Here is a 14,391-nt window from a genome sequence, read left to right as displayed (position 1 = left end):
AGGCACCCGGGGCCCTGCGGGGCAGCGGGGAGCTGCGGGACGGAGAGGCCGGTCACATGCGCCCACCTGCCCGGGATGGAGACCCTGGGTTCCATTCTGACCCACCCCCTTGGGCCTGCCCTGCCCGACCGCCTGGGCCTCGCCTCTCATCTGAGGGCTGGAGGGGCCCAGCGTCGGCAGCATAGGATGCTGCACAGAGAGCCGCCTGCACAGAAAGATCATCTGGTTAGGCCCCCCTCACACTGAGCACAGAAACGGGTTCCTAGTGAAGTTTATACTGAGCCCCAGTGTGTGAAAACACATCCCTCACCCCCGCAAGAGCCAACACCTGTGTGTCACAGACAACTCTCAGAATTTAAGATTTATATGCAAAATGGCACCAAAACTAAAGGCCAGCAACGCTGAGTAACTGAGGCCTGGGCCAAAAAAAACCATGCACAATCCGTGAGCAGCTGCGCCAGACGGTGCACTTTCGCCACAGCCACGGCATGCATGGAAGGTACCCACAGGGGATGGTATCGTGGGATCACCGTTTGCTTTCTCCCCAGAGCCTCCGCGGTGTGTGGCTGACTGTACAAAAATGGAACAAGTCAACAGAAACAGGGTGGAGGCAGGGCGGTAATACGAAATGCAAGCCCTGTGGTCAGGCCTGGCAGAGCGGCAGCTTTAGGAGTTAGTATTAATTTTTGACAAGAAACAATCAGTTAGAGAGTGGTTGAGACCCACTGCCGTGTATACTATAGAGTATGCATCAGGAGTCCACCCTGCTACCTGCCACTGGCCTGCTGCAGTCAGCGGCCAAGCCAGAACCTGGCCGGCATGTTGGTAACACCTGACGTGGCTCATTTATCCCCAGAGAACACCTGTTCTTGGCCCACCTGGGTTTTCCTGAGCAGATTATTTGAGCCCTGACTGTATTGAGAGCCAGGTACTTGCTGCCTGCCACACCCCTCCTGCAGAGCCAGAATCATCGGGACAAGGCAGTTCCTGAGCCCCGGTGTCACAGCACCGGTGCTTGTCAGGGCCCCATCACTGTGTTTGATCAAGTCTCACCAGACCGCTGCGCAGGTTTGCCTGGGGATGCAGTGTGCAAAGCGGATCGGGGGGATGGTGTGTGGCCAGGGCTGGATTTCACAGGGACACAGAGGCCCCTGTCTACAGACCATGAAGCCCTGAGTTCCAGCCTGGAGCTGCTGAAGACAGAGGCTCTGTGATTCCTTCTCTGCTTTTCCGCCCAATTTCTCAAACAGCCCCTTCAGTCTCATTTAAAGTCCAGGCCTGGGCACTACCTGTATGGGGAAGCAGGGGCTCTGGTTCTTGCAGCTCAGCTGGCAGTCAGCTGCAGCCGTGCTCTGCGGGGTGAGGGCCATGTCGTGGTCGATGTACTGGCCCCATGCTGTCAGGAAGTCTGAGTACTGGGTGTCCTCGGTCACCGCCTCATTTGGAACTTGGATAACTTGCCGAGTCACCTCCCGCACCTGCTGAGTAGACCAGATGGTCACCATAACTGAGGGAGGGGCTCCTGTCCTCAGACCCATGGAAGCGCCGGGGCCCTGTGCCGTGGTGGGGAGAGCGGAGCTGCCAGCAGACAGAGCCGGTCGAGGCGGGCTCAGGGATCGCAGTGCCGTAGCCCTCAGTGTCAGCAAGGAGCAGGAAGAGAGCGCACCCCATTGGGGGGTGAGGGTGCAGAGAGTAAAGGGTGGACTGCAGCCCAGCCTTCCTCCATCAGGCCCAGCTCCTGCTGCACCGCTGGTCCTCTCTGTTTCCATGGTGACCAGTGCCCTGCACAGCTGGCATGGGCAGCCCTGACACTCCCTGTGTTCTCTAGGCTGGGCCAGTGCCTGGGGTCAGGTTTCTGGAGGGTCTGGAGTGGAATGCGGCATAAGAGCAAACAGGCCATGTGTGGTGCACAGCTGTAATCCCTGCGGTGGGGGGGGGGTGCCAAGGCAGGACAGCCTGGGAAACAACTTAGTGAGACTCTGTCTTAAGAATAAATAAATAGAGCTGGGGATATAATTTAGTGGGAAGGCTCCAGGTTCCATTTCCAGCACAGTAAAAAAAAAAAAAGAAAAACAGGCAAACAGACGGGGTCAGCCACTGGCACAGGTGGTTGGACCAGGGCACAAGCGAGTTCCTCAAAGGAGGCCGCCTCAGGGAGTAGAGCAGTGCCTCCCTATACACAGTGAGTGGATTAGTGATTGACTAGGTGTGGATTTGATCTCCCTGATACGTACGTGAATTTATTTAAACACAACGAGGTGCTTGTCAGAAGAAAGAGGTGACAGAGATGGAAGGGAGACAGAACTCAGTGACTGTCTCCTCTGCCCCTGGCTGCCTGAGCCACCTGGGAACTGGGGGTCAGCCCACACTCAGGGAGCCAGCCCCACAGAGCACCCACCGGGGGCAGCAGGAAGCCGTGGTACAGGAAGTCGGGGTTCCAGCCCCGGGGCTGGCTGAAGCCATCTTCGTAGGCCGGAGGGAGCCAGCGGGCCAGGGCGGTGTTGGAGGCACCCCAGGTGGGGTGGTCCCTGTGCGGGGGAAGGCATGGGCCTGTCAGAGACAGGAGGATGAACGGAGCCCATGGTGGGGTCTCGGTCCACCCACCCCTCCCAAGCTAGAATCGCCTTGAGGTGCCCTGTCCCCCTCTCCGAGGCTGGGCCGGCCCCTCCAAAGGATAGGGGCAGGCACAACACCCCGTGGGACCGATCGGGCCTTGATTAAAGCTGTAAGAGGCCAGAATCGCGAAGTGTCCTTCCCTCCTATCCTGTGTGCTCATCAAGAGCACTGAGTTTCTGCCAGGAATGAGGCTCTTGGGAACTTACTACAGTGCTCTAAATTCAGAAGTCATGTGGTTGCCAGGGAGACATGGACTAACACCTTTGTCGAAATTAAAAATGGAGTTGGGCTGGCTTTCATAGCACAGGCCAGCAAGTTCGAGCCCAGTCTGGGCAGCTAAGCGAGACCCTGTCTCAGAGGACAAAGAGATCGAGAATGGGCAGGAGGTATAGCTCAGGGTAAAGACCTGGGGTTAGTGCCAGATTGGGGGAGACAGAGTGTGAGAGAGGACACTTTAGGCCCATTCGGAGAGTGAGTGTTAGGCGTTCATTTCACTACGAGAATGAACACAGTCATAGATCACGGATCTGCAGTTTGATCCAATGGTTCAAATTCTATTTTGGCAAAAATATATTTAAAGTGTGTGCTAAGAAAAACATGCTTTTAACAATATTTTGATAGGAACCAATAAAATGCAAAGTCATTTGATCTGTAGTGGAGAACTTTCTGGAAATGGAGAGGAAGAAACGTCAATGATTGGTTATATTCCTTGGGAAAATTAGGTTCTTTTCCATTTCTATTTTTTTTTAATGTAGATGAGTTACAGTAGATACCAGCTTAAAGGCCAATAAGAAAACAAGTGAGAATTTTCTGGGAGTGCAAAAAAAATGGATTGCTTTGGGTATAAGGAGTCTGAAGGCCTCTGTCACACCCACACAGCTCTGGTGGTTGCAGGGGCCGAGTGTGGAGAGCCTGGGGCAGTGCCCAGGCAGAGGATTTGGACCAGAAAAGTTGGGGATCTGGGCATTTACAATTTATTGTGTGCATCTGATGAGTAGACAGACAGAAAATATGGAGACCGAAGAGAACATAAGAAGTTATTTTAAAACCTTTTAGAATGTTTAGCAATATGAGTATCAAAAAGTTAGTTTCTTGACTGGGGATTTAGCTCAATGACACCACACCTGCCTCAAAAGCTCAAGGCCTTGAGTTCGATCCCCGGTACAAAAACAACAACAAAAAAGTTGGTTTCTTTCTCACCAAATCATTGTCACAGCATTTCACTTTTCTACAAGTGATATGGATTTTCTGCAGAGGGAGAGATGCAATGTACTACTGAGCTCTTGACAGCCCTACTTGGCAGAGAAGAAGCTTCCATTGCTCTCAAGGTTGCTGTTGCAGCTGTGAAGCATTCTGAAATGGCAGGCAGGAAGCACAGACACCCGGGGAACATGGGTGCACTGGCAGACTGTGAGAGGAATACTATTTATATAGCAACAGCAGACCCACGTTGTCAAAACTTGAGGCCGTGATTGGTCCATATTCAAGCCTGCTGATTGGTCCAAACCTGCCGACTGGTTGAAATTCAAGCCTATGATCAGTTGAAACTCAAGCTTGTTGATCAGTCCAACTCCAAGTCTGCTGATTGGCCCAAATTTAACACTTTTGAATGGTCCAAATTCACATCTGTTGATTGGTCCAAATTCATGCCTGCTGGTTGGTCTAAATTCAAGCTTGCTTATTGATTCAAACTGAAGCTTGCTGATCGGTCTAAATTCAAGTTTGCTGACTGGTGCAAATTAGAGTGTGTGATTAGTCCAAATTCAAGTGTGTTCACTGGTCCACATTCAAGCCTGCTAGTTCATCAAATTTGAGCCTGTGATTGTTCTGAATTCAAGCTTGCTGATTGGTCCACATTTGATCCTGCTAATTGGTCAAAATTCAAGCCTACTGATAGGTCCAAACTCAGTTCCAGTGCTTCATTTAAATTCCAGCCTGCTGCAGTCAGCGTCTACAGCTACCAGAGTGGCCAGCATGTTTGGGCAGCTGCAGCTGTCAGGGAGACAGTTGGGGAACAGGAGAGGGTGCCATTTGACACCTGCCCCATCTTTATGAAAATTCAAGGCTAAAATCAGGACTGTCATCATTTTGGGCGTCCTGCATGAGAGCTGGTCATGTTAACCACAGTTTACTGGAGCTTGGGGACCTGGGGGATGTTAACTGTGTGCCCAAACTCTTTCCTGGTCTTTGCTCCATTCCGGAGCCAGGCAGCAACACCAGGTGTCAGCCGGGAGTGGATTGGGGGACACTGGGCACGCTGTCCCCAGATCTCAGGGTGGGCTGCACAGCCCTCATGGGACCAGCAGGGGAGAAGAGCTGTGCTATCCCTGTCAGTCATGCCTGCCAGGCCCATAGGTCAGGGTGCCACTGTGGGCACACACACCCCTGGGGACCTGGGGACCCATGCCGTCTCAGCCAAGCACTGTGGTTCTCCTTGGGAGCATCAGGAATACTCTGTTCCTTGGTGTTTGGTGTTTAGAGTAAAATTTGTAAAAGTCAGAATACACTTGAAGAGGTGAAGATGTCAGTTTTATGTCTCGATCTGTGTGGAAAAGGAAAAGTAAGAAGAAAGGAGAAAAGAGGCTGCACAGAGGCCCGAGAGGGTAGAAGCCCTGGCTGTTTGCATCCCGAGCCCTCCCAAGTGTGGAGTGCGCTCTGCCCTGCAGGACTCCGATCTGCCCAGAGGCTCGGCCGGACATCATGGTCTTTGGGGAACCTGCTCGCCTAGTTGATCTGGAAGGTTTCAGGATTTGAAGTGCTGTCCAAGAAATAAAGCCAGAGGCTTCGCCTCACAAATGACCGCACCCTGCAGAAGGTGGGTAGCAGCTCCGGTCTGAAAAGTCCCTGGAAACACAGCATCTTTGTGGGGTTGGCTGATGGGGCCCACACCTCACATACTCGAGGCTTCCGCACCCTCCAAGGCCCATGGGGGCTCCCCGGCCAGACTGCCTCCTTTGTGAGCCGGGGGTGGCCTTTGCCTCAGCGACGCAGCATCGCCATGATTCCTTGCCTCACAATGAACTCCATCCCCAGCCCTTTAAAAAAAAATTATTTTTTTAATTTTTGAGAAAGGATCTTGGTAAATTCCTAAATTACCCATGCTTGAACATTCAATTCTCCTGCCTCTGCCGCCCAGTATGCTGGTCTGGGATTACAAGCGTGAGCCACCATGCACAGCTGGGATTTGCCTACTGAAGTTCGTCAGAAGCCTCTCTCTCTCTGATTCAGGCACGGGTCCCCACCTTTTTTCTAGATTCTGTACTACAGGACATGTCATCTTCCCTAGGACCAGACAGGGGCAGCTGCCATGTGGCAGCTGCCAGTGATTTCCACTGCAACTCTCTCAGAGGCAGAAGCGAGTCCTGCAGATGCACTGTGGGGCTGTGGGGCTGCTGCGGCCAAGCTGGCACCTGAGTACCTAGCTTGAGCCCCCAGGTGAGCAGGAGGATGAGGGCTAGCACCACAGTGCCCGCCAGGCACGCAGGTGGCCTTACAAGGTGGTCAGGCCGTGCTGGGCCCGAGAGCCGGGGCAGAGGCTCCCGGGCACAGGGCAGGACCAGGAGGAGCCGCAGCCATACCTGTTGTTGCAGGCACCAGTGATGAGTCTGTACTTATTGGCCAGGCAGGTGTTCGGACATCGTGGGGGCTGCATGTGAGGCAGGCAGCCAGACAGATTGGCGATCATGTTCAGTACATCTTCTGATGAAATGTCTGAGGAGCACAGAGGAATGCATGAGTGCCCTGTCTGCAGTAGCGAACTGCCAAAGGCAGTCAGTCGACTTGCTGCTACTCAGCAGCTCCACCGTCAGACCCAGGGGCTCCCCGTGGACCTGAGTCATTCTTTCCAGAAAGCCTGCATCCTCCTTGTAAGTCTATGGCTCCCCGTTTAATGCCTCAAGCGTCTTTCCTGCTAGGAATGTAGGGGTTTGCTTTGTCTTTTGGTTTGTGATGTTTCAGAAAAGCACTCTGGGTCTGCTGAGCCCGGAGGCAGGACCGGGAGTTAACGCCGGTGTCACGGGCATGCGCAGTGCTGACACTGCGATCTCGCCAGAGCCCTTCCTGTCCAGCAAGGTGGACACTCAGCCTTTACCCCCAGCCCGTTAAAAGCGTACCTCCATCAGATTTGGTTTGCTGAGCGTTTTCAGCCATTCCTCTACAAACCCCTGCATTTTTTCTTGCCATCACCCTTGGATTCCTTTGTACACATCTCTCTAAATTAGAGCCCTGTGACTGGTTCTCTCCCCACGATGGTTTCTATAAACCTTTGGAAATCATAGCATAAAGCTTTGATTAATCATTAAGCAGATGCCAGTGAGGTTGAGGTACTCACTGTAAATAGGCCAGAGAGCAGTGCGGTTCATTTTCAAATAGAAGAGAATCAAACAGGCTCTTGAAGGCAACAATTATGACACGGCCTTATTCCAAACGATTAAACAAGACTCCAACGTGATTTGCATCCAGTTAATAGGAACGCATGTTGCACAACTGCAGCGTGGCAAATCCAGGCCCCGCAGGGAGCCAGGAGGCTGCAGCCACATAAGCCTGGGGAGCACATACTGCTTGGTGACAAAGTGACTGAAGGGAACCTCGGGATTTTTTAATTGCGTACTCTGCAAATGTTCTAGACTGGCTATGCTTTTAAAGGAAATAATTCTGAAACATCCTGTAGTATGGGCTCTTGCATCCTGCAGTGTGACCTGAACCAAACACATCAGCCTGTTTTCCCTGTGTCTACACCCTGATCTGGGCGAGCAGCAGGACAGGGGTCAATGTCCTTACAAACATTTCCCACCCACATGGTTTGAAGTGAGAACCATTTCAAGCTGAGTGTGGCGGTGTGTCTATAATCCAGCACTCTTGAGGCTGAGGCAGGAGGATCAAGTGTGAGCCCAGCCTGGGCCACTTAGCAAGACCCTGTGTCAAATTAAAAATGAAAATGAGGTCTGGAGGTGTAGCTCAGTGCACATGCCTGGAGTGGGATCCCTAGTACCACGCACCACACACACACTCCAAATGAAACCTGATTGCTATATAATAAATTAAACTTAACAGTTAAATCTGAGAGCTGAGGGTTATGGTTGATACTGGTACAGCCAACTTTTCCAGTGAGTCAGCCCTAAACTGAGTGCTCTGCATCTGGAGCCCAGCCTATGAGGTACAAATCCCTCTTTGTTGTGTCCATATCTTCCCAATATCTCAACACTGAAGCATGGCTTTCTCTACCCGTAGAGACCTTGGTCTAGGAAATTGCTCCTCCATATTTGGCCCACATCAGCCGTCCACACAGGCGGCCAGGGTCGCGTCCTCCTCTGTGGTCGGACCCCCACCTTTTGTGACTAGCTCTGCCCCAGCATGGGCTCGGTGACGCCCTCTGCTGGCTGGAAAATTTCCTACCAGAAAAACATCTTTCCTCTAAAAGTTCCTGTCAGATGCCTGCCCCGGCAGGAGAGAAAAACTTCCCAGGCACTGCCACTGCACATCCTGCAAGGTGCAAAAGAAAACAGGAAGCCAAAGCCCAGGTTCGAGATACACAGCGTGCCCCGTGCAGCAACACCTGTGTGTCTAGACAGCCCTGAGACCACCAGCCTTCCCCTGCCCCAGAACAAGACTTCCTCCACTCCAAGACAACAACTTCCCACTCCTCCTGGCACAACCCCTCCCCACCCCAGACTCTGCTATAAAGTTTCCCCTCACCTAAGTCCCCGGGGTCAAAGGTCCTGTTGCCCTTGACTTGCTTGCATCCAGGCTGGAAAAAAAACCTCGCTTGTTGCTCCATTTTTGTCTGCTCTGGTGGTTTCGGCCGTGCCTCGGTCTACCCTATCAGTCCCACCCTGGAGGAGCTCCCCAGTGGGTAGGGAGGTGATAAGATGGAGATATCATTTCACACCAGAAAACAAAGCTGCTTCTCCACATTCGGTCTGAACAGCAGAGAATCAGAATTCGCAGAGTAGCAAGAGTAAGAAACTGAGACCGTTTTCAGGCATCCTAAAGAGCTGCTTGTGCCCTGGGCTGTGTCAGCCCAGAAACCACCCTGAGGAACAGCACCCACCCCACAGTGGGTGCCCTCCCTGCAGGGCCAGGCCTGCTGCTCACCTGGGAGAAGCAGTGGCTGCATCAGTGCCAGCGCCCGGATCGAGGCCTCCATGATCTCTGCGGCTCGGGAGATGGCTCTGGTTGCTGGCTCTGGGAGCTTGGAGAAAGACAGCAGCTGAGATGGGGCTGTAATGTCCCTCTTCCTGAGGCTCCTGGGAGTAAGGAGACAGGACACAAGGTGCATTTGTGGCTGCTTGGTGCTTGATCACTATTTAACTAGCATTCATTTGTGACAGTGATGAAACCCCGTATGATTCCTGCCACGGGCTGTTGGGGTCAGTGAAAGGGAGAGGACCCAGATACAGATAGTTCGCAGATGCCAAATGGGACGGAATGGCTGGTTTTTACCCTTTAGCTCCCTTAGTCTGCCCTCATTGGATCTTCCTAACAATTGTTTGCTTCTTATTAAAACCCAGTCACATCCGGGGCGGAAGATGGGCAAGTGCAGCTGGTCCAGGCTACCGAGGAACCAGGCCCATGAGGTCACCTCACCCTGCCATTTCTTCCTCCTCCAGGATCTTGCCCTTCTGGACTCCCAGCAGCTCCAGCCACCGTGGACAGGCAGGGGGCTTAGGGGTCCCCTGGCCATAACATGTGCGAACCCGGGGGCCACGGACAGCAGCAGGCGGGCAGGGATGCCCAGGCGTTGTGCGTGTACCTGCTGCATGGGCACCGGGCCCTCGGGGCCCCTCTGACTCTGGTGTCGGACAGGGGACTCTGGGTACCTACCACCCACTGCCACCCAGTACACCCCCAGCAATGGCTGGGGTACCCCAGAAGCAAGGCTGGTGGTGGTAGCAGCCGGCTGCGGGTGGGCGGTTTGGGATGCTGTATTGGGAAGACCTGATTTTAGGTTACTACTCCCAGTAGCACCCTGCAGACCCCAGGCTCGGAGCACAGAGCTCAGCAGGAGAACCCGCATCCTGCGAGCATGATGGGGCCCAGAGCCCCTCCCCTCACCCAGCCAAAGTCCTGGGACTGGGTCCCTTTCTGATCAGGACTTCAGCCTCTTAACCAGGAAGTCTTGAATTACAGGTCCGACCATGGTGCTTTTGCTCTGTTTCACTAAAGAAAGAGGCCAAGATTGAGTTCATTTATCTCTGCCTCTTGCAATGACTTTGCTCCCAAGATTGTTCTGCGTATGAGGGCAGAGATGCGGGACAGCAAGAATGACGGCACCGCCACTCCCCTCCCGTGGCTGGGTCACCTTTCCAGGGACGTATAGACGGCCCTGTCCACAGTGTGCACGCTCGCCTCCAGCACGCTGAGAACTCGCGCATTTCCGGTCCTGCCTGAGGGACAGAACAGTGTGGGTCAGAACCAGGGCATCATCCACAGCTCCCTCCGGTCCAGCGGGTGGGGACAGTGCGTGGGTCACCACACCCCGTGGGCCTGCGTCCCCCCTCATGGGCTGCTGGCTCCCCCTCGGAGCGAGCCTGGTGAGGCTTCTCCACCGCATTCGAGGTGCGGCCTCGGCTGTGAGTCTGGCACTTGTCCCAGGCTAAGTGAGGATGCTGCCCGGTGCGGGAAGCGCTCGGGACTCCTGCCCACTTTCCTCCCTGGCCTCGACAACTGGGGCTGCCCCACTGCCAGCTCTTGCCACTTCTAAAGTCAGCTGTGGCCCCTTTTTTGCCGAATTCATAATCAGTTCTGGTGCATGGGGGACGCCTTAACTTTCTTCTGGCAGGGAGGCCTGGGTGCGAATCCCATTTTAGACCCAGCAACCCCCGCGCTACCGTGTGCTCACCATGGTCAGCGTGGCAAGTCTGCAAAGTTTTGGAGCCAGCAAGGGCTGCTTCTCAGAATCCCGCGCTCTCTCCCTGTCCCCTCCTGCAGTGGTCACCCGCCTCACCCCTCCCAAACATCTGCTTTCGCTGAGCTGCTCTCCTGAGCCCACTGCATCTTGCTCTGCCCAGCCTGAGTCCCTGCCTTGGATATTCACCCAGAGTGAGCAGCCGCTCCTCCTTGCTTTCGTACCGCAGTGTCCCGTCCTCACAGCACCCAGGGTCCCTGAGGCCCCCGGGGGACGTCAGCCCCTCGAGGTGGCGCTCAGGACCCAGCCACCTGGCCATAGCTCTGTCCAGGTTTCAAAGCTCTGGACATTGAGGCCCAGGCCCTCCCTCGGCCTGGGACAACCGAACCAAAGCTGCTGTCTACTCAGCACCGTGATCAAGCGAAAAGAACTAAATAAGAAAAACGTAGCTGGCTTCCACCACCAGAGGGAGCAGCAGCCCCTAGAGACAGTTGTCGTTGACCAATATCGTGTACTGTTAAATTCACTGATACGTATCACCTGTTCCCTTGTTTCCATTATTACCACACGTCTCACTGAGTGTTTAAAACAAGTTTTACAGGCTTTCGTTACTGTCCTCGGGCTTGATCTATCTTCGGTGCCTGCAGCTCTGACCTCCTGCCAAACGTCACGCCTGTCCCGCTTCTGCTCAGCCTGCCCCTCCCCAGTTCTGGGGAGCGGACGCTGTGGGGGGGTCACCTGCCTCTTGAGGTTTCTTCAGAGCTGAGCGGGAAGCTCTGAGCGGCTGACTCCCTTCACAGACCGTGGGCCGCCCCAGCTCCTCTCTCCGCCGGTGACTGCAGCTGTTGGAGGTTGCTGCTGCTCTTTTAGGGAGCAGTGACCCCCCAAAGGTTCCCCCAGTTCTACCCATGATACATGAAAGACAAGGAATTCAGGACGCCATCAGCAAGAAGATCCTTCATTTCAGGAAAAAGAAGGAAGTTACCGAGCTCCACAAGAGGTTTGATAAACACAACAAATGGAAACAAAACAGAAAAGAAAGCCCAGATTTTCACTGCCCCAAGCCACACGTCGCCGGCTCCTGGGCTTTGCCCTTAGCTGATGGAGCAAAACCGAGTGCTCGGAGCTGAGTGTAGAACCCAGTGGATCATCCGTTTGCTGAAATCCAGTGACCCGAAGGTGCCTGCCGACTTTCCTTTCTAAACAAATCCACCCTTGAGCCAGGCCCACATTTCCCCTCTGCAGCCAGCGCCCCGAACCCGTTGTCCATTTGTGTCTTATTTTGTCTTCACAGCTGCAACCTGCGGGAGCATTTGCCACGGAGCTGCACGTAGATCCGGATTCTGCACGGACGCTGGAGACAAACCTGGGGCTGCGCTGATGAGAACAGGGGTGCAGTGCTTCCCTGCCCCGCTGCGACGGGGTCTCCCAGAAGGGATTGTGCCGCATTTTCTAGGGCCCCTGCTAGGCTTTCTGGGGAAAAGCAAATGCTTGTTTTTCACACATTTTGTGGAGTTTCCGGGGCTGAATTTTTCTCTTTGTGCTTGGACCAGGCCCCAAACCTATGGCACAGGTGCCGGGAACCCCAAGGAGCAGTCACCCAGCAGCTGATGTTGGTGCTCCTGAGAACCTGCCTCTGCTGTCCCAAATGAGCTAATGATGTGCTGTCAAGTGGTCAAAAGTGAATAAGTAAATAAACACTCCTGATAGTAAAAAAAAAAAAAATTCCAGTTGAAACACCCCAAGACAAATCTATTTTCTGAATTAGAACTTTCTGAAGTAAATACTGAGGCAGCTTCAGAACATCCCAGGGGAAGGACAGTCCGCTCTGGAATGCAGTCGTTACAAACCCCGGGCAGGAGCCAGGGCTGGCGTCAGGAGCAAGGCGATTGGGCTACCTGTGGCCCTGCAGAAGGTTAGGCCTGAGGAAAGCTCACTTTCAGAGTTTGTGACTTTGCTTTTTTAAGCAAAGAGTAATTATTTTAACCAGCGTATTTCAATAGCCTTCTCAGCACACTGATTCTAAAAATACATCACACATGTTAGTGAATGGAAAACAGTTTTGTAAAGAAGGAACAAAAATACAAAGAAAAATACACAAGTATATGACTGGGTAAAGATGAAATTGTTTCATTCTGAAATCACAGAAAAACGAACTCTTCTTCAGAACTTTATTGTAATCCTTTTAAACACAAGAATGACATTTTTCTCTTTGAAAAGCATACCAAAGCATACACTAAGCCAGGCATGGTGGCACAGGACTGTAATTCCAGCACTTGGGAGGCTGAGGCAGGAAGATTGCCATTAGTTCAAGAGCAGCCTGAGCTACAAAGGGAGACCCTGTCTCAAGCAACCAAACCAAACCAAACATAAATAAAACATATAATTAATAAAAGGGTCCTAATGAGCTCTCAGGAGCTACCGTTACACTTGGCGTTTGCAAGTGGGAAATCTAACTTTCTTGATAAGTTCAAAGGATCGCATTTGATTGCTACTTACCCCAAAGGAGTCCTCTGCCTCTAGAGATCAAAGGGAGGAGAACTCCAGCACAGAGCAGCACTAACACGACGGCCACCATTGCGACGGCCAAGACCACAGGCTTCCTCATCCCGAGCCTGGAACGGCACAGGAACTGAGACTTCAACAGCGGCCTTCATGGGAGCGGGCTGAGGACCAGCCTGCCTCGACCTTGAGGGAGCCCAGCCCTTGCTCAGGGGCCACATTGCAGGCAGGCCCAAGGGTCGGCACCACCCTGAGCTGCACCCTCTTGTCTCCCAGCCCAGAGCATCTGAGTAATAGCCAGTCCGGTCCTCTGTCCTGTCACTTAGGGCAGTGCTACTCAGAAGGAAAGAATCAATTTCTCCTGACAGATTCATGTGGGTCAGATGACTCACGATAGGAATTCAGTGTAAAAGGGGTAAATCAAATCCCCAGTCTCCTACTGAGTGTCCTACCGCATTCCTAGCCTCATAAAGTGATTTCAGCAGTACAAAGCCATTGAGACAAAGCAGAAGACTCCATCTTTCCCACTTTCTGATCTTTGCTCTTGTTTCCTCAGACTTTCTGCAGCTGGCTTTGAGCTCCAGGCATGGCCACACAGGGCACTGGAGGATGCATGTCCCTGGCTGGCCTAGCCCGGCCCGGCTGGCTGGGAGAAGGGACACCTGCTCACCCCTCTGCCCTGCTCAGGCCCCCCGTGACCATGTGGGGTTCCACTGACAGGTTCTCCCAGGAAGTGAAAGCCAAGAGCTTCGCAGCCTGACCTTTCCTCCTCCACAGTGGCAGGGACCGGTGTACTCAGGCGGGCGCAGTGGCAGCCTGACTGCTGGGCGTGAGCTAGCTGTGTCGGGCCAGGTCATGGCCACATGAGCTCAGCCGTCAGGGGGTGGGGCAGTCACAGGATGCACTCGGGCGTCACTGGCCCCAGGCCGCCCCTGACCCCACTGGACGGACAGAAGACGTCACACCACCAAGGTGGACTGGACTCGTACCTCACCATGTCAGTTAGAGATGGGTAAAGAATCCACACATGGAGAAAGAGCCACCCCTCGGGCCCTGCAGTGTCCTCTGACTTCTCACAGTCACACACCGTAGGACAGAGATGACACGAGTCCACCGGGGCCCAGTGGACTGGGTGCTGCCCTGTGCCCACCATGACCCCGGGGGACCCGGCCATGACCCTCGGGTCCTGAGAATACAGGGCCGGCTCCCCACGAACCCAAGTGCCTCCTCCCCCACACACCTGGGCCTCAGGAGCCTCTGCGGCTGGCACGGGGCCATCTGGGTGGACGTCAGACGCCTGGAGTACCAAGGGCACCTCCTGGCTGCTCCGTGGAGTGGGGAGGACGCTTTGTCCCTCTCGGGGCTCTCGAGTGGCCCCGCTTCGCTGCCTTGCCCATCACACTCTCAGAGGAAGGACCCATCATGAC

General features: G+C 53.9%; 1 protein-coding gene across 1 annotated transcript in view; it reads right to left on the bottom strand.

The window, feature by feature from the left end:
• Tpo (thyroid peroxidase) overlaps window positions 1-13,070 on the bottom strand; it is a 25,687-nt gene extending 12,617 nt beyond the window's left edge. The window contains exons 1-8 of the mRNA XM_019207295.1: window positions 12,962-13,070; window positions 9,917-10,001; window positions 8,710-8,861; window positions 6,195-6,327; window positions 2,399-2,528; window positions 1,290-1,478; window positions 1,054-1,124; window positions 106-205 (exon numbers count right to left, since the gene is read on the bottom strand). Of these exons, the coding sequence (XP_019062840.1) occupies window positions 106-205; window positions 1,054-1,124; window positions 1,290-1,478; window positions 2,399-2,528; window positions 6,195-6,327; window positions 8,710-8,861; window positions 9,917-10,001; window positions 12,962-13,070 (969 nt within the window). The remainder of the gene's footprint in view (window positions 1-105; window positions 206-1,053; window positions 1,125-1,289; window positions 1,479-2,398; window positions 2,529-6,194; window positions 6,328-8,709; window positions 8,862-9,916; window positions 10,002-12,961) is intronic.
• Window positions 13,071-14,391: the final 1,321 nt, after the last annotated feature.

This window comes from Fukomys damarensis, unplaced genomic scaffold (assembly GCF_012274545.1).
Source record: "Fukomys damarensis isolate Sample0158 unplaced genomic scaffold, DMR_v1.0_HiC HiC_scaffold_25, whole genome shotgun sequence".
Classification (NCBI taxonomy): Eukaryota; Metazoa; Chordata; class Mammalia; order Rodentia; family Bathyergidae; genus Fukomys; species Fukomys damarensis.
The sequence above is the reverse complement of the archived record's forward strand: the minus strand, read 5'-3'. Positions and strand labels throughout refer to the sequence as shown.